Here is a 19567-nt window from a genome sequence, read left to right on the forward strand (position 1 = left end):
GTGTGTGTGTGTGTGTGTGTGTGTGTGTGTGTGTGTGTGTGTGTGTGTGTGTGTGTGTATGGGGGTGGTGTTTGGAGGCCATTGAGGTGATTTACCCAGGGTCACACAGCTAGTAAGTAAGTGTCTGAGGCCAGATTTGAACTCAGGCCTTCCTGACTCCAGGATCTTGGTCCCTAAGATATTTTCTTCCAACTCTAAATCTGTGAGTTCATGAAATCAAATTACCTCCTTCAACTGGCTTGACTAGGAGGTTACCATGTTCCTCCAAGTAAGAATCACAACTTATAAAATCATAGAGTTTAGATCTGGGATCTCAAATGGCATCTAATCTAGCTTCCTCATTTTACATGTGAAGAAACTGAGGCTCAGAAGAATTAAAGTAATTGCTCTGGGTCATGTAGCTGACTGTTACATAACTAAGAGCTGCCAAAGTGATTTTCCTAAAGTATAGATCCAACCATGTCTCACACAGTCTCACACACACACACACACACACACACACACAACTGCCTCACTGTCCCTCATCCCACATCCATTGCCAATTTCGTTGACTTTGTCTCCATAACATCTCCTACATCTCTCCTCTTCTCTCCACTTAGACAGCCAGTAAGAGTCCCCTAATTGGTTTCCCTGCCCCAAGCCTCTGCCCTCTCCAATCTATCTTCCACATAGTGCCAAAGCGATGTTACTAAAGCACAGTCAGACTTATCTCACTCCCCTGCTCAAAACCAGTGGCTCCCCTTAAATTACCTCCAATATCACATACAAACTCCTCTGTCTGACGTTTTAAATCCTTCACAACCTGCGTCCAACCCTTCTCCCCTGCCTTACTCACACACTCTTCAGTTGATTCACACTGCTCTTACTTCTCCTCATATCCTGTATCAATCTCTTTGAACAAGCTGTCCCCTATGATTGGAACGCATTTCCTCTTCACTCCCACCTCTTAGAATTTTTAGTTCAAATTTCAGCTCAAACACCATCTCCTAAGTGAGGCAATTCCTGACCCCCTCAGCTGCTAAGTGCCTCCCCACAAGAAAATTACTTAGTATATATCTAGGTGGCACAATGGAGGGAGTGCAGGCCCTAGAATCAGGAAGACTGATCTTGCTGAATTCAAATCTGACCTCAGACACTTGCCAGCTGTGTGACCCTGGGCAAGTTACTTCATTGTATTTGCCTCAGTTTCCTCATCTGAAAAATGAGCTGGAGAAGGGAACAGCAAACCACTCCGGTATGTTTGCCAAGAAAACCCCAAATGGGGTCACAGAGTTGGATATGACTGAAACGACTGAACAGCAACAGCCCAATGCCTAGCACAGTGTTTGGCACATAGTAAGCTTTGTGTTAATTCCCGTAACAGATGTAGACTTATACAAGCTATGAAACTACAGACAACTCAATCAGCCAATGACAAATAAGGAAATATAGTACCCCTTCCCATCTCCTCCACCCTATTCCCTTTCCCCTAACATGATGTTGTATGTTCCAAAATTCTGTCCCTGGGCTCAAAATTCTTTCACTGTCTTGTTTTGTGTGGTCTAGGAGTGCTTCATAAGAGAGGAAAAATTGCATCTGGGTTTTGCTGTCCTTCCTCAGATATTCCTAGAGTACCATGTCCCCCTCTATACTTTACCTTGTATTAAACTTACCTGGGGGCATGTTTCTCTCTCTCTCCCTCTCTCTCCCCCTTTCTCTCTGTTTCTCTCCTTCTCCCTCCCTCTGCCCTTCCCTCCCTCCCTCTCTCCCCTCTCTTTTTCCCTCCCTCCTTCCTCTCTCTCTTTCTCTCTCTGTCTCTCTCTCCCTTTCTCTCTCTGTCTCTCTCTCCCTCTCTCTTTTCTCTCTCTCTTTTATGTCTCTCCCTCTCTCTCCTCTCTCTCTCATCTCTCTCTCTCTCTCTCTGACTCTCTCTCCCCCTCCTCTCTGTTTCTCTATGTGCATGTCTGTCTCTCTCATGTACACATGGAGTCCTTAGACTATAAGTTTCTTGAGGGCTGAGACTATCTTTGTTTGTTGTTCATATTTGTATCCTCAGTTCCTAGCACAGGCTAATATCCAGTAGATGATTTAAAAAAGGAAATGAGGGGGGTGGGGCCAAGATGGCAGAAAGAAAGCAGTGACTTGCTTGAGCTCTACCTCAAACCCCTCCAAATACCTATAAAAAATGGCTCTAAACAAATTCTAAAGCAGCAGAACCCACAAAAAGACAGAGTGAAACAAATTTCCAGGCAAAGACAACCTGGAAGGCTGATCAGAAAGGATTATCGTGCTGGGCCGGGACAAGAGCGCAGTTTGGTGTGGGCACGCAAGCCGCAGTGAACCTGGAGCAGGCCTCAGAGGACTGAATTGCGGGCAGCTGTGGCGGTTTCCAGACCTCTCAACCCACAAATGCCAAAGACAACTTAGATGGTCAGTGGGAAAAGTCTATGGTGAAAAGACTGTGGTGAGAGAGAGAAGCTAGGTCAGGGGCGGCAGCTGCCTTCTGGCCCACAGACTGAGGGGGATTTGAGTGGCTGATCAGAAAGGGATTGCAGAGATCTCTCTGCCAGTGCTGAGGCAGGAATCTCTTGCTTTGCCTGGGCTTGGATCTGGGTCACAGTTCTGAGGGGCGGTCATAGGGTGAGGAGGAGCATTGGCATGTGGGAGCTTGTTGTGGTGGTGGAGAGGAAACACCTCGCCCCTTATCATAGCACCTTGGAAGAACTGACACTTTTCAGGTCCCTAGAAGTATCTCTGAAAATAGCTGTACAAACCCCCGAATCTTGGAACAGTACATTCTCCACATTGGAAGCAGACTCTTACCTTAACAAAGAGTTTAAAACTCAAGTAATTGGTTGGGATCATGAGGAAGCAGCGCAAAAAGAGTCAGACTATATTATCTTACTTCGGTGACAAAGAAGATCAAAACATACAACCAAATGAAGAAAACAAAGTGAAGGCTCCTACATCCAAAGCCTCCGAGAAAAATATGAATCAGTCCCAGATCTTGGAAGAGCTCAAAAGGGATTTTGAGAAGCAAGTAAGAGAAGTAGAGGAAAAACTGGGAAGAGAAATGAGAGTGATGCAAGAAAATCATGAAAAACAAGTTAACAGCTTGCTAAAGGAGACCCAAAAAAATACTGAAGCAAATAACATCTTAAAAAATAGCCTAACTCAAATGGCAAAAGAGGTCCAAAAAGCCAATGAGGAGAAGAATGCCCTCAAAAGCAAAATTGGCCAAATGGAAAAGGAAGTCCAAAAGATTACTGAAGAAAATACTTCCATAAAAACTAGAATAGAGCAATTGGAAGCTAATGACTTTATGAGAAATCAAGACACTGTAAAACAAATCCAAAAGAATGAAAAATTAGAAAACAATGTGAAATATCTCATTGGAAAAACAATTGACCTGGAAAAATAGATCCAGGAGAGAGAATTTAAAAATTATTGGACTATCTGAAAGCCATGATCAAAAAGAAGAGCCTAGACATCATCTTTCAAGAAATGATCAAGGAAAACTGCCCTGATATTTTAGGACCAGAGGGCAAAATAGAAATTGAAAGATCCACTGATCTCCTCCTGAAAGAGATCCCCAAAGGAAAACTCCTAGGAATATTGTAGTCAAATTCCAGAGTTCCCAGGTCAAGGAGAAAATATTACAAGCAGCCAGAAAGAAACAATTCAAGTATTGTGGAAACACAATCAGAATAACACAAGATTTAGCAGCTTCTACATTAAGGGACCACAGGGCATGGAATATAATATTCCACAGGGCAAAGGAGATAGGATTACAACCAAGAATCACCTACCTAGCAAAACTAAGTATAATCCTTCAGGGGAAAAAAATGGTCATTCAGTGAAATACAGGACTTTCAAGCATTGTTGATGAAAAAACCAGAGCTGAATAGAAAATTTGACTTTCCAATACAAGACGCAAGTGGAACACGAAGAGGTAAACAGGAAAGAGAAATCATAAGAGACTTACTAAGGTTGAACTGTTTACATTTCTGCATGGAAAAATGATATTTGTGACTCATGAGACCTTTGTCAATATTAGAGTAGTTGGAGAGAAAAAATTATATGTATGTATATTTGTATATATATGTATATATACATACATATATCGATAGATAGAGGGCACAGGGTGAGTTGAAGATGAAGGGATCACATCTGGAGAATAAAATTAAGGAGTGAGAGAGGATTATACTAGGAGAAGGAGAAAAGGAGAGGTACAATGGGGTAAATTATCTCACAAAAAAACAGAAAAGAAAAGGCTCTTACAGTGGAGGGGAACTGGGGGAAGGTGAGAGGGAATGAGTGAATCTTATTCTCAAAAGATTTGAGTTAAGGAGGGAATAACATACACACTCAACTGGGTATGGAAATCTGTCTTACCTTACAGGAAAATAGGAGGGGAAGGGGACAAGAGAGTAGGGGGATGATAGAGAGGAGGGCAGATTGGGAAAGGGGGTAATCAGAAGCAAATACTTCTGAGGAGGGACAGGGTCAAAAGAAAGAATAGAATAAATGGGGGGGGCAGGATAGGATTAAGGGAAATAGAGTTAGTTTTTCAAAGCATGTCTACTATGGAAGTATTTTGCATAACTGTGCATGTATAGCCTATATTGAGTTGCTTACCTTTTCAATGAGGGTGGGTGGGGAGAGAGGAAGGGAGAAAATTTGGAACCCAAAGTTTTAAAAACACGTGTTTAAAAAAATGTTTTCACATGCAACTGGGAAATAAGAAATACAGGAAATGGGGTACATAAATCTATCCTGCCCTACCAGAAAATAGAAGGAGAAGGGGATAAGAGAAGGAGGGAGAGATAGAAGGGAAGGCAGAGTAGGGGAAAGGGTATTCGGAATGCATGCCATCTTGAGGTGGGGGGAGGGGCAAGATGAGGTGAAAATTTGGAACTCAAAATCTTGTGGAAGTAAATGTTGAAAACTAAAAATAAATAAATTTATTAATTGAAAAAAAAGAAAAGAAAAAAAGGAAAAAAAAGGAAATGAGTAGGATTGCTATAGTCAGGGAGAAGGATGCCAAGTACAAAAATCAATTCCTTGCATGGGTAGACTAGTTTGACTCAAATAGAACAGACTATTAAGTCCAGTACTAGAGAGGTGATAGTACTGCTGGACCCTACTCTGGTCACAGCCAAATAAAGCATTGCGTTCAGTTCTGGGTGCCATATTTTAGGAAGGACATTGAAGTGCTAGAGAGAGTGCAGAGGAGTCAGGCAGGTTGGTAAATGGCAGTAATGTCGTATCATATAAAGATTAGTTGAAGGAAATGGGGGCGTTTGACCTGAAGAAGAAAAGACTTGTAGGGGGAGTGGGATATGTTATTTCTTGATGTATCTGAAGGGCTGTTCTTTGGAATCGGACCTAGACTTGTTCTATTTGGTTGAAGAGGACAGAATTAGGAGAAATGAGTCAAAATTGCAAAGTGGCAAAGTGAGCCATAATGCATTGACAAACTCCCCCATAATTAAAGCTATCCACAAAGAGAAGGAGCTACCTTTGGAGGGAGTAGCTCTTCCCTTTCTGGAAAGCCTCAAGCAAAAATACTTTTGGGGGAAATTGTCACAGGGATCCTCAATCAGGGAAAGTTGGCTGTTTAGGTTCCTTCTGAGACTGTGAGTCTGTTAATAGAGTACTTAATTTGAAGCCAGAGGACTGGGTTTGTGGTCTCATTCTGCTATTAAGCTGTATGACCTTGAGACTTTACTTAACCCTAATAACTGTATGATTTTGACACTTCACCCTGGTGTGCCTCCTTTTCCTCATCTACAAAGGTTAGAATAGATGATCTCTAAGGTTTCTCAGAACTTTCAATCCCATAGTCTCAATGAATGCCAAGCAGGGAGGAGCTAAATAGATATAGCTATAGGGTCTAGGAGTCTGGAGCAAAAAACTCATAGATACTAGGATAGTAATTTCTAGTTAATCATGCTTTGAGTCTGCACACCTCAAAAAACTGAGATCACTGAGATTTTCAAACATTAACTTAAAAAAAAGTTCTTGAAAAAGAGAGCTGTCTCCACACTGCCCACCTTGTAATCTGCAAAAAGGAAATGCCAGATGTAAATAATCCAAGGTGAAAATAATGTCATTTCACTACTTCTACAGAAAGAAATTATTTCAATTTCACTCCTCCCTCTAAGAATGTTTCCTGTTGCCCAAGGCCACCTACCCCACAGATATTGGCAAGCATTTTGTAAACCTTACAGCCCTCTAGGAATGAGTTTCTATGGAAACAAGCTGTTATATTACTTTCACAAGTTTTATTCCAAATTTTTATTTTTATGCACTAAAATAAGAAGTATGAGAGGCTCTATGGAATAGTGGATAAAAAGCCAGACTTGGAATTAAGTAGACCTGGGTTCAAGTACCACCCTAACACATACTGGCTAAGTCACTTACTCAGTATTCTGGGTAACTGTCTTGACTATAAATTACAGAGAAAAGTTCTGAGATGCATTGGTAGAAAAGGGAAGGGGTAAGTTCTCACATTGAGGTGCTTTTTACACCAATGAAATCCCAAATCTAATCCCTGTGATGAGAATTGTCTCCTTCTGATGAATCATTTAAAACATAAAGTAAAATGCCAAATTCATTGGATTTCATCCTCTTTCCACTGAGAAATTTCACTTTCCATTTCAAATTTTCTCATCAAACAAAGTGCAAGATTTGTCAGCCAATCAGTCAATAAACATTTATTAAGGGCTACTACTTGCCAAGTATACTGTACTAACCCCTGGGGATTTGATTTCAGAGGGCCTGGTTTTGAATCTCTGCCTTTGCTACCTGTGTATCATTAAACAAGTCTCTTCACTTTTCTCCACCTCTGTTTGCTCATCAGTAAAAAGAAGGGTCAATCTAGATGACCTCCAAAGTTCTGCCCGGCTCTTGATCTGTGGGGTATTTGTTCTGACAGTTCACATCCTGAGATATGAGAAGGGATAGAGGGTAGGAACTATTCAGCCTTTCCAACAGACCTTTCTGTCCTGTAGATTTTAGTCATCACTTTTGTTTCCTTTAATCAAGGCATGTGGTATTCCAGAATTTCCAGAATTATTATTATTATTATTTTCCATTTTCATCTGAGTTCAGTTCTTTTCTGTGTGTTTGCAAGTCAGTCCATAAATTACATGCCTGCTACTCAATTGTGCACTATTTCCCATTAAGGAGAACAGCACAACCTTAAATTAAAATCGCTTCAAACACAATTGGTTTCTGGGCTCTTTGTCACATGCTCTGTGCAGGACTTACCTTGCCATCATGCCAGACGCTTTCATTTCCCTCTGGATCCACATGATCCGTCTCCAAGGTGAGGTAGACCAATCTCCGTTTCAGCCCCTTTTCTTTCATCTGTTTCAGTGCTTGCTTTCCTATGAATTCTGCTGGCTGCAAGAACACCAGATAATGATGATAAATGATTGTTCGGGCACTGTGACAAGGTTATCGATGCAAGCATTTAAATTTGTCTTTATGATTTTCTCACCAATTAAACATTAAATAAAAATACAGATTAAATCAAAGGACTGAGCAAATATTTCTCAGTCTTAAAATGACATTATCAGCTACTTCTCCCTCTCAAGAACTGTTAAATTTAAGTCTAGTAATTTGTAGTGACAATTTTGCCAGCACTACAGAGAACAGGAAAACATAAGTCATTGTCTTGTGCTTGTAAGGTACTATGGTGACCCTTATGCCTAAGTATTCCAGCTTGCAGAGCTGGACATTTTTGCTTAAGTTGCATCTCATTTCCCATGTGTACTAAGTAGATCAGTAAGAATTCACTTCTTAAAAGAATTCATGAATAAATTGATTTAAATAAGCTACTTTGAAAAAATGGTCCCTAATGATTTCTTCTATAGTGTTAATATACAAATCGTCACTGTAATATTTAAGATGTAATCAGAGCCTACAGAGGGAAATAAGAAGTTAGAGATGACTTTCTTGTATGAAAAGCTCTCAAAAAGAGGCAGTGTAGTATAAAAGAAAGTGTTTGGCATGGCTCAGAATGAAAGCTATAAGAAGATACTTCTACTTCATTTCTTTGCAGAGGTGGTAAGCCCACGGAGTGTTGTTCATAGCATGTATCTTCAGACTTTTTTGATGTATTGATCAGTTATGCTGATTTTTCCTTTTTTATCTTTAAAATATTATTTTTGTATAATATGGCTCTCTAGGAGAAGAAAGGGAGTGATATTGGGGGAAATTATGATAATGTAAGGAAATCAAAATACATCAGTAAAAACTTAATTTCCAAAGAAGAAAGTGCTTTGGAATCAGAAGAACTGGATTAAAATATCAGTTCTGTGATTTACTTGACTTACATGGCTTTGAAGAGTCAATACATCAAAAAAGTCTGAAGATCCATGCTATATACAGCACTTTGTATACAACATCCCATCTTCTAAGGCAGGGGTTCTTAACTTTTTACTATTTATATATGTATATATATATATATATGTATACACATATATATATATTTCAATAGAACTGATTTATTTTGCTATTCTGTGCAATTTATTTGGGGCATCTAAAAGCATTATTTTAATTAAAAATTAGAATTAAGTAAGTGGAAGCTAATGACTACATGAGGCATCAAGAAACAATGAAACAAAATCAAACAAATGAAAAAATAGAAGAAAATATGAAATATCTCATTGGGAAAACAACTGACTTGGAAAACAGATCCAGGAGAGATAATTTAAGAATTACTGGACTACCTGAAAGCCATGACCAAAAAAAGAGCCTAGACATCATATTTCAAGAAATTATTAAGGAAAACTGCCCTAAGGTCCTAGAACCAGAGGGTAAAATAGTCTTTGAAAGAATTCACCAATCACCTCCTGAAAGAGACCCAAAAATGAAAATTCCCGGGAATATTAAAGTCAAATTCCAGAGCTCCCAGGTCAAGGAGAAAACACTACAAGCAACCAAAAAGAAACAATTCAGATATCATAGAGCCACAGTTAGGATAACACAAGATTTAGCAGCTTCTACATTAAAGAATCAGAAAGCTTGGAATATAATATTCTGGAGGGCAAAGGAGCTAGGATTACAACAAAGAATCACCTACCCAGCAAAACTGAGTATAATCCAAAAAAATGGATATTTAATGAAATAGAGGACTTTCAAACAGTCCTGATGAAAAGCCCAGACCTGAACAGAAAACTGGATTTTCAAATGTAAGACTCTAGAGAAGCATAAAAAGATAATTAGGAAAGAGAAATTGTAAAGGATTCAATAAGATTAAACTGTTTACATTCCTACATGGGAAGATAATACCAGACTACCAAATGGGCCTATAATACAAAAAAGGCTAAGAACCCCAATATTAAGGAATAATACCTTAAATCCTTATCAATTTGTATTTAATCAAGAATTAATAAGCACCTATGTGAGAACAACGCCCACTGCTCCGGGATGTGGGCAAGATGGAAAAAGGGAGGAATAGTTTGGGGGTAGGGTTAAATAAGAAATTGGAGAAGTTGGTGCATATAATATCCACTTAAAATTTGCCTGCTTTATGATATTACCAGAGATAGCCCTAAATGATAATATAAGGCATCAACTAATCATCATGGAAAAATTGACCTTGACCTCTCCTTAAAGCTCTGCATGCTTACCTTTCCTTAGCTGCCTACAGGATATACTCCAGTTGGATCCCCTCTGATCTATCTCCTCGGCTTCAAGCTTTACCTGTCTAAAACTGAGCTCATATTTACCCTTAAACTTTGTCCTTCTTTTGACTTCCCTATCCATGAGTAGGTGCTTTGTGACTCCTTATCCACTCAGAACAATATCACATGAGTCCCTACTGATATTCTTGTTGTTGTTCAGTCATTTTTCAGTCATATCTGACTCTTCCTGACTCCATTTGGGGTTTTCTTGGCAAAGGTACTGGAGTGGTTTGCCATTTCCTTCTCCAGCTTATTTTACAGATGAGGCAGTCCTGCACAACATATGGCCCACAGGCCACTTGAGGTCCATCAAAGGATTTTGGGTGGCCCGTGAAAAATGTAGGGTTGCTACTGCATACTCTCCTGTTTGTCATGTCTGTCTCTAGTCTAACCTATCTGTGGCTCAAATAAGTTTAGCCTATTTTAATTTTGGCCCCTACCTACTGCCAAGTTATGCAGGTCTGGACGAGGAAACACAACCATCGATCTCCCAGGATTGAAATCTTGGTATCTCCTCCCATAGTATCTTTTGAATTTCTCTTTCCACTGTATTCCCACTTTCACCATCATATGACAAGTCCTTATTGTTATTGTTCAGTTGTTTTAGTTGGGTCTGACTCTTTGTGACCCCATTTGGGGTTTTCTTGGCAGAGATACTGGAGTGGTTTGCCATTTCCTTCTCCAATTCATTTTACAGATGAGGAAACTGAAGCAAACAGAGTGAAATGACTTGCCCAGAGTCACACAGCTAGTATGTATCTGAGGCCAAATTTGAACTCAGAAAGATGAGTTTTCCTGATTCCAAGCCTGGCACTCTATCCACTGCACCCCCTAGCTGCCCCAAGCCCTTATAACCTCTTCTTTGACTATTACAATAGCTTCCTAACCTTTCTTTCTGCATTGTTCCAATTCAATTCAGCTCAACAAACATTTATTAAATGCCAACTGTAAGTTCCATGGTGATATAAAAACAAGTCTATGGTGATATAAAAACAAGTAATCCTGCCCTCAAGGACCTTACATTCTATATCCCTCATGTTGCTGCCAGACTACTCTGGTTATACCACTCCCTTGCTCAAAAATCTTTAATGGCTCCTAATTAATTTATTGAATTAATTTCAAACTTTACTGTTCTTCAGTACTCTCCACCATCTAGTACCCTCTTACCTATCCAGCCTTATTTCGTACCACTCTCCAGCAAATCACCTGTTCTCTAGTCAAACATAAATACTCTGGTCCTTCAATATATCCTACGTTGTCTCATCTTCATTTCTTTGATCATTCTGTTTCCCATGCTTGGAATGTAAGTCAACTCAATTCCTTGAGATTTTATTAAGTACCCACTATATGTCACACACCATATCCTTGGAATACAAAGTTCCTCCTCTGAGGATGCTTACATTCTATTGAAGGATATGTACACACACATACACACATATGTGTATGTATGTATATGTATATGTGTACATACACACACACACACACATATATATAAACAGATAGGTTAAATACAAAATAACTGGAGGAGGGAGAGAGTACATCAGTAGATATCTCAGACATAGGCAATGCTGATGCATGAGTTGGACTCAGAATTAACTAGAAAGAAAAAAGTGAGCTAGACCTCATTTGGAAAATTGTGTAGGTCTTTCAGTGATTCTCAGCTGCTCCCAGGCATGAAAAATCTGTCTTTTAAACACAAATGTGCTCCACTGGTTATCACTGATAAAGACTAAGCGAGGAAAAGTACCACACCAGGTACTCAAGATAACAGTGTTGGAGGGATTACAGTCTTGAAAGCATTGAAGGACCATTTTACAAGAGGTCCCAAGCAGGAGATGGTGCCCTCTAAATAAAAAAAAAGAATCATGGAAGATTTTTTTACCTCCAAAAGGAGAATGTTCTTTTTTCATACTGCCTTACTCATTTTTAAAGCCCAAATCAAGTGTCACCTCCATGAACAGTTTGCTTTGCTCTCAAATTAGTATCAACCTCTCCTTTCTGCCTCCATGGACTTAACATAGAGTTTATTTTTTTAATTCAATTTTTTTTTTAGTTCCAAATTTACTCCCTCATTCTTCCCCACTCATTTAGAAGGCAAGAAAAAGAAAGCCTATTACAAATATGAAAACTGAATTCTCACATTAGCCTTGTTGAAAGAAAAAAAAACAAAGGGGGGGGAGAAAGGGAGGTAGGAGGAAAGAAGGAAAGAAGGAAGAAAAAAGAGGAGGGAGGGAGAAAAGGAGGGAGGGAAGAAGAAAGAAGGAAGAGAGGAAGAGAGGAAAATAAACTTAAATCTGCACTCTAAGTCCATCATCAATTCTCTATGTGGAGGTGGAAGGCACGTTTTATCATGAGTTCTTTGGAATTCTTTTTGGTCATTGTGTTGATCAGAGTTCGTAAGTCATTCAGAGTTGATTGTCCTTATAATAGTGTTATTGTATTGTTCTCCTGGTTCTGCTCACTTCAGTTTGCATCACTTCATATCTGTCTTCCCAGGTTTCTCTGAAACCATCCACTTCATCATTTCTTATAGTACAATAGTATTCCATTACATTCATATAAGGGCAGCCAGGTGGTGCATTGGATAGAATGCCCAGCCTGAATTAAAATCTGGCCTCAGACACTTACTAGCTGTGTGACCCTGGGCAAGTCATTTAACCCTGTTTGCTTCAGTTTCCCCATCTGTAAAATGGGCATAATAATAGCCACCTACCTCAGCTGTTGTGAGGATAAAGTGATACAATATTTATAAAGTGCTTAGCATGGTGCCTGGCATCTAGTAAGCACTATATAAATGTTAGTTATTATTATTATTACTGTACTTTCAGGTACTATGAATATAAATAAATGAGAGATGACACCTATATATTTGAGGGTAACTTTTTTCCTCTGGCCATAAAAAAATCAAGCAATAAATAATCATTTATTAAACATTTACATAAATAAACATATATAAAATATATGGAAGTTCATTAGCATATGGAATTTATAGGTGAGGAAACTCCCTCTACCAGTGCAAACCAGCACTTTTTCTGAAATTTAAATTCTCAGCCAGTTGCCTAGACCACTGACAAGTTAAGTGACTTGCCCAGAGTCTGGTAGTTACAGTGTGTGTGTGTGTGTGTGTGTGTGTGTGTGTGTGAAGCAGAACTTGAACCCACATCTTTCTGGTTTAACACCCAGGTAATGCAGCAGATAGAGCACTGGACCTGGAGTCAGGAAGGTCTGAGTTAAAATTCTGCCGCAAATATTTATTGGCTGGTTGAGCTTGGGCAAATAACGCAACCTCTGTCTGCCTTAGTTTGCTCATCTATAAAATGAAGATAATAATGGTATCTATTTCCCAGGTTGTTGTGAGAATATAATGAGATAATATTTGCAAAGTGCTTTGCAAACCTTATGGCAGTTAGGTGGCACAGTAGATAGAGCACTGGGCCTAGAGTCAGGAAGACTTGAGTTCAAATCTGGCCTCAGACACTTATCTGTTTGACCCATGACCCTGGGTAAGTCACTTAACCCTATTTGCCTCAGTTTCCTCAGCTGTAAAATGAACTGGAGAAGGAAATGGCAAACCACTCCAGAAAACCCCAAATGGGGTCATGAAAAGTCCAACATGACTGAAATAACTGAACAACAACAATTATAAACCTTAAAACAGTATATAAATGCTAAGTATGGTTATTAGAGGCTGGCTTTCTTTGAACACTTTAACATGGAAACTTTATCTTAGTTCTCATTTCCACTGGGCTTTGTCCCAAGATTAGCGTTTTCCCTCTACATTTAGTTATCATTTATAAGTGGATAGAGGCAAGAGGAGGAGGCCTGAAGGTTAATGTAACAATTATAGCTGGAGCTTTCCTTGGGATCTAAGAACAGATGGGCACGGTTTTAATGGGTCACTGCTGAATTAACTGTGCAGATGACAGTTAACAACTTGGAAAAAATTTATAAATCCCCAGTACACTGAGGTTAAAGATAAAAAATAATCATGGCTTATAGTTTTAATTAATCAGTTTGAGAAGTTAATGAAAAAAAAACATCAAACCAACAGTCTCCTATATATAGATAACATACTATATAAAAGTTGTTAGTTGTATTTTAAGTGACCTATAATTACTTACCCCATTAACTTTATTAAAAGCATATACATTACCCAAAGGAGCATATCATAATATAGATTAATTAAAATTAAATGTAAGTTTGATTCTAATCTTTGAAGGAAATAGAAAATTCTAAGTAATCCCATTAAAGAAACAGGTGAGAAGACAAGATTGGCACAGGCGTTGAGGACTGTTGGGGAGAGTTAGGAGAAGGACTGGTGATGGGGATTCTAAAGGTGGGAAAGGATTAACCAAGGCTGAGTGAAGGATCATAAATCTAAGGCTGGAAGTTCTCTCAAAGGTCATTTAGTCTAACCCTCTCATTTTACTGATAAGGAAATTGAGACTGAAGGAGGTTAGTTGACTTGTCCAGAGTTTACACAGATGCTAAGCACCTGAGGTATAATTTGAACCCAGAGCTTCTGATTCTAGAGTCAGTGCTTTTTCCATTGTACCATGTTCCTTTCCTCCTAAAAGCACAGGAAGGAAGGGAATAAGCATTTATTAAACTTCTACTATGTGCCAACCATTATGTTAAGTGTTTTACAAATATCCCATTTGATCCTTACAACAACCCATGGGAGGTAGGTGCTATTATCTCCATTTTATAGTTGAGGAAACTGAGCCAGAAAGTGGTGATACAACTAGTAAGTATCTGAGGTTGGATTTGAACTCAGGTCTTCCTGACTCCAAGGTCAGGGCTCTATCTACTGTGCCACCGAGCTGCATAAAGGCACGGCATGAGCTCTTTTTGTGGTGGCAAAGAATTAGAAATTGAGGAGATGCTCATCAACTGAAGAATAGCTAGACAAGTTGTGATATATGTATGTATGTAATGGAATACTATTGTTCTGTAAGAAACAATGAGCAGGCAGATTTCAGAAAACCTGGAAAGACTTGTATGGACTGATGCTGAGTGAAGTGAGCAGAACCAGGAGAACATTGTACACAGTAACAGTAACATTGTACGATGACCAGCTTTGATAGATTTAGCTCTTCTCAGCAACACAATGATCCAAGACAATTCCTAAAGTCTCATGATGGAAAATGCTATCCACATCCAGAGAAAGAGCTATGGAGTCTGAATACAGATCCAAGCATACTATTTCATCTCTTTTTTTGTTTTTTCTTTCTGATGGTTTTTCCCTTTTGTCCTGATTATTTTTCCACGACATGACTAATGTGGAAATATGTTTAATATGATGGTACATATTATATATCAGATTGCCCACTGTGTTGGGGAGGAGGGAGAGAAGGGAGGGAGAAAAAATATTTGGAGCTCAAAATTTTATAAAAGTGAATGTTGAAAACTATCTTTACATGTAATTGGAAAAAATACAACACTATTAAGTGGGGAAAACAAAGAAGAAGGCATTTCATGGAGCAGTTGGGAAATTCTAGAACTTCTGCCTCACAAAGAACTTTGGGCCACAAAGAAGGAATAGAAACGGAGTTGAGAGAAATATGAAAAACATGTTACTTTAGTATCACCAATAATTGGTTGCCCAGTATTGAGTTCACTAGAAGACTTGTAAATATTAAAATAGCACAATTTCAACCTTTCTATAGTTTTTCTTTAATCAGAAAGCAAGATTTTCATTCTTCTATTTAGTCAGTGACTTAATATTCATAGAAAAACGGTGGCATGAGTGAAAGTTAGAATTTCAGATTGAGAAAGGCCTTTTTCTCTTTTAATTCCATAATGTCTCGCTTAGTGAGTTTATCAGCTCCCCTGGGTTCAGTGATCATCTCTATGCAGACATCATTTTCCTTAGATCTCTAGATCCAGCCCTAGTCCTGACTCCAGTCCCACATCACCACCTGCCTGTTTGACTTCTTACCTGGATATTCCTTAGACATTTCAAATGCAACGTGTCTAAAACAGAAATCATTATCCTCCCTTCCCCCTAACTTTCATATTCCTGCAGAGGCATGGCCATCCTCCCAGTCACCCAGGCTTGTAGCCTTGGTGTTAACCTCTCTTTCACTCACCCACCCCACATTTCCAATCTGTTGTCCCATTTGATTGTTTCTACCTTTACAACACTTCTCTCATAGGTACTTTACTCTCTACTCACATAGGCATTAGGCCCTCATCACCTCCCACTTAGACCATTCTCTACTTAGCTGCCAAGAGAATTTTCTAAAGGGTGCACTTGTTCAATTGTGCCTGACCCTTTGTGACCCCATGAACCAAAGCATGTCAATACTGACCATAGGATTTTCTAGGCAAAAGATACTGGAGTGGTTTGCCATTTCCTTCTCCAGTGGATTAAAGCAAACAGAAGTTAAATGACTTATCCAGGGTCACACAATTAGCATCTGAGGCTGGATTTGAACTCAGGTCTTCCTGATTCTAGGCTCACCACTGAGCTACCTTGCTGACTCTTAGGCAAAGATGCTGGAGTTGGAGTGGTTTGCCATTTCCTTCTCCAGCTCATTTTACAGATGAGGAAACCGAGGCAAACAGGGTTAAGTGACTTACCTAGGGTCATACAGCTTGTAAGTATCTGAGGTTAGATTTGACCTGAGGTCTTCCTGACTCCAGGCCCAGCATTCTATCCACTGTGTCACCTAGCTCCCTCCTTGTCTAAAGGACAAACCTGACCATCTCACCCTCTGGCTCAAGTTCCAGCAGCTCCTTATTATCTCTTGTGTCTAATATAAACCTCTCTATTTAACATTTGAAGTTTTTCAAAACCTGACCCCTTCCTACCTTTCCAGTCTTCTTATACTTTCCTTTCCTTCCTATGCTCCCTGATCTATCTATACCTGTACTGGCTTATTTGCGGTTCCTTTATCATGATATTCCATTTGCTGTCTCTATATCTTTGCCCATAAAAGCTCTGAGGACCCTTCTCATAGATGAATCTCAAATTCTGGAGAGCAAGGTTCCATCTTATGGTTCTAGGAGTAACCCTTAAAAAAAAAGCTGGCATTTATCTAGTACTTTAAGGTTTGCAAGATGCTTTATAAATATGATTTCATTTGATCCTCACAGCAACACTGGGAGGTAGGTGCCACTGTTTAGCCCCATTTTGCAAATAAGTAAATTGATGGAAGTTAAGTGACTTACTCACAGAGTCACACAGCTAGTAAGTGTCTGAGGCTGAATTTGAACTCATCTTCCTGATTACAGGCCCAGCACTCTACCCATTGCACCATCTAGCTTCCCTTAGTGAAGGTATAGAACTCTCTACTAGGTCATTCTACCATCCAGTACCTCTTTTCTATTGTTGGGTGAAGGAAGAACTGGCATTATTCTGATAACATCTATTCCCCTCTCCTTTTATGAAAGGTTGAACCTTTATTTGCTCCACGTAATCTTTCTATTTTTTTCTCTTTCTCTCTCTCTCTGTGATATAATAATAATAATTTTTGTCATCAGTCATTTTTTACAGATGAAGAAACTGAGGTTGACAGAGTTTTAGTGACTTGCTCAATGTTAGACAGCTAGTAAGTATCTCTGGCTGGATTTGCACAGGTCTTCTTGACTCCAGGGCCAATGCTGTATCCACTTTGCCACCTAGAGGAAATTCTCTCAGCTTGAGTCATTTATCAGCTTGAAGCATTTTCTGGGGGCCCTGAGATAAGAGACTGGCCCACGGTTATAGAACCAGCAGGTGTCAGAGGGACAACTTGAACCCTGAGACCAAGGCCAATCCCCTGTCTACTATACCACACAACCTTTCCTGGCTTTTTGTCTGACTACCACAGCATTGTCGCAGACTCCTTTCTCACTCATCGTCCGTGACCTTTACTACCTTCCACATAATTGCTTTACCAGTTGTTCTATCTGCTGAATAGTCATGCCTCAAATCATTTTCCCTAAAAGAAGGTGTTGAAATTTTCCAAGGCTAGTATTATTTTCTAACGTCCTGTCTATGGTTATAACACATTTCATACTGTTCTAAACTGGTGAGAAGCCCAAGGCATTGCTTTGTAGTGTATTAAGGCTTTTATATACTTTTCTATTTCAGAAATGAAAAAAGTCATCTGATTTACTGTTACGTGATCAGAGGGGACTTTAACTGTGAATTCTTCTGTGTACTTGGGGGTTCTAGTGGGGTTGGCAGACCTTCAGAAATTTCAAAAAATCCCTGAGTGTGAGCCAAGACAAAACCTCAAGGCAGCTGATTTTCCTTTTGCTCTTTCTTTGAGGCATTTCTTCCATGTTCAAGTAAGGAGATAGAGGGCTCTGACTTATTCCAAAGAAACTTCCTTTGGAATAAGTCAAAGTACCGTTTTAAAATGGAAAATTAAATTCAGTTTTAGATGAGATGATTGCATGTGATGAAATGTCCTTTTAATTACTCAATTGCTGAATTATATTGAAATAACAAAACTTGGCAAAAACATTGCATACAGAAACTTCTAGGGTCTGTGGCTGTTGTCCACAAGATGGCACTGTTATGTGCTAATAAAAAAACCTTTACATCTCTATAATATGTTCTTTCATTCTTACTTGGCCACCAGAAGAACCTGGAGAATCCTAATTATCTTACACATTCTAAGGCCTTGGGCATCTAGGGTAGCAACAGAGGACACATTTTTTTTTAACATGACTGCAGAGCACTGGAGTGGGTTTCAGAAGACTGAGCTTTATATCTTAGTTGAGACACTTAATAGCTGGCTGCTCCTGGATAAGTCAATTAACCTCTCTGGATATCAATTTATTCATTTGTAAAATGGGCAAATGATAGCACCTACCTCATAGGGTTGTTGTGATGATCAAATGAGATAATGTATGTAATGTGCTTTGTAGACCTTAAATTATATACAAAATGTCAGTTATTATCCTTATTATATGAATTCAAACCCCAGGGTAACAGGAAGGTACTAAGTGCCAGAAACTCTTAAATTCTTTAATAGTCCATTTTTCTTCTATATTAAATTTTCTGGAGAAAATGAAAAAATTTTTCCCTTGCCTTGGTACTTTGATGGGCCCCTGCTTGGATAAATCCTAAGATCTCATTGCTGTGAGTACTCTCTCCAACAGTGCATCTATGCCTTCTCAATGTATATAATCATTCTCCATGTTCTCCCATAAATACTCCACAGAGAATTCGCTCAGTGGACTGAAGGCTTTCCTCTAGCCCTTCTAACATTTTTTGAATATCTATGTAGCAGTTGGATTGTACATTTTTTTATCCCTAGTTCTCGCTACATGACTGGCCCACCTCCCGTTTTTTTCCTCACTGAACAGTATTTTATTTTTTCCAATTACATATAACATTCACTTTTACAAGATTTTGAGTTCCAAATTTTTTCCCTCACTCCTTTCCCTCCCGTCTCCCCAAGACAGCAAACAATCTGATACGTTACACATCTACAACATATATTCCCCATTCGTCATGTTGTGAAAGAAGAATTAGAACCAAAGGGAAAAATCACAAGAAAGAAAAAAACAAAAAACAAAAAAAGTGAAAATAGTATGCTTTGATCTGTATTCATACTCCATAGTTCTTTCTCTGAACCTCCCTTCTCAATCATGTATTTCCTTCGTGATTTTTTATGGCACTCATTGATTGCAGCTTACCATTGGTAACCTACTGCAACCTACTTATATACACCATGAGTCTTTCCAGGGCCAGGGGAACTGTATTTCTTGCCAAGATAAGGAAATTCTAAACAGAACAGTGCCTGTGACAGAGAAGGGCGTTTCTCAGGCAAAAGGCTAATGACAACCAGAGAAATTGCAATGGAAAGTGGCACAGGTGCCATCTGCTGGGGCTGGAGAAAACTAAAGAAGGAGTCATGCTCAGAGGAACCATGATAGGTCATTACTGT

At 39.1% G+C, this 19567-nt stretch overlaps 1 protein-coding gene across 1 annotated transcript in view; it reads right to left on the bottom strand.

Moving 5' to 3' along the window:
* The window catches only part of DMGDH (dimethylglycine dehydrogenase), a 102567-nt gene that overhangs the window by 14741 nt on the left and 68259 nt on the right, over positions 1 to 19567 (bottom strand). Inside the window, exon 15 of the mRNA XM_027863615.1 lies at positions 7255 to 7389. Coding sequence (XP_027719416.1) covers positions 7255 to 7389 — 135 coding nt within the window. The remainder of the gene's footprint in view (positions 1 to 7254; positions 7390 to 19567) is intronic.

This window comes from Vombatus ursinus, unplaced genomic scaffold (genome assembly GCF_900497805.2).
Source record: "Vombatus ursinus unplaced genomic scaffold, bare-nosed wombat genome assembly UNPS02014772.1, whole genome shotgun sequence".
Lineage (NCBI taxonomy): Eukaryota > Metazoa > Chordata > Mammalia > Diprotodontia > Vombatidae > Vombatus > Vombatus ursinus.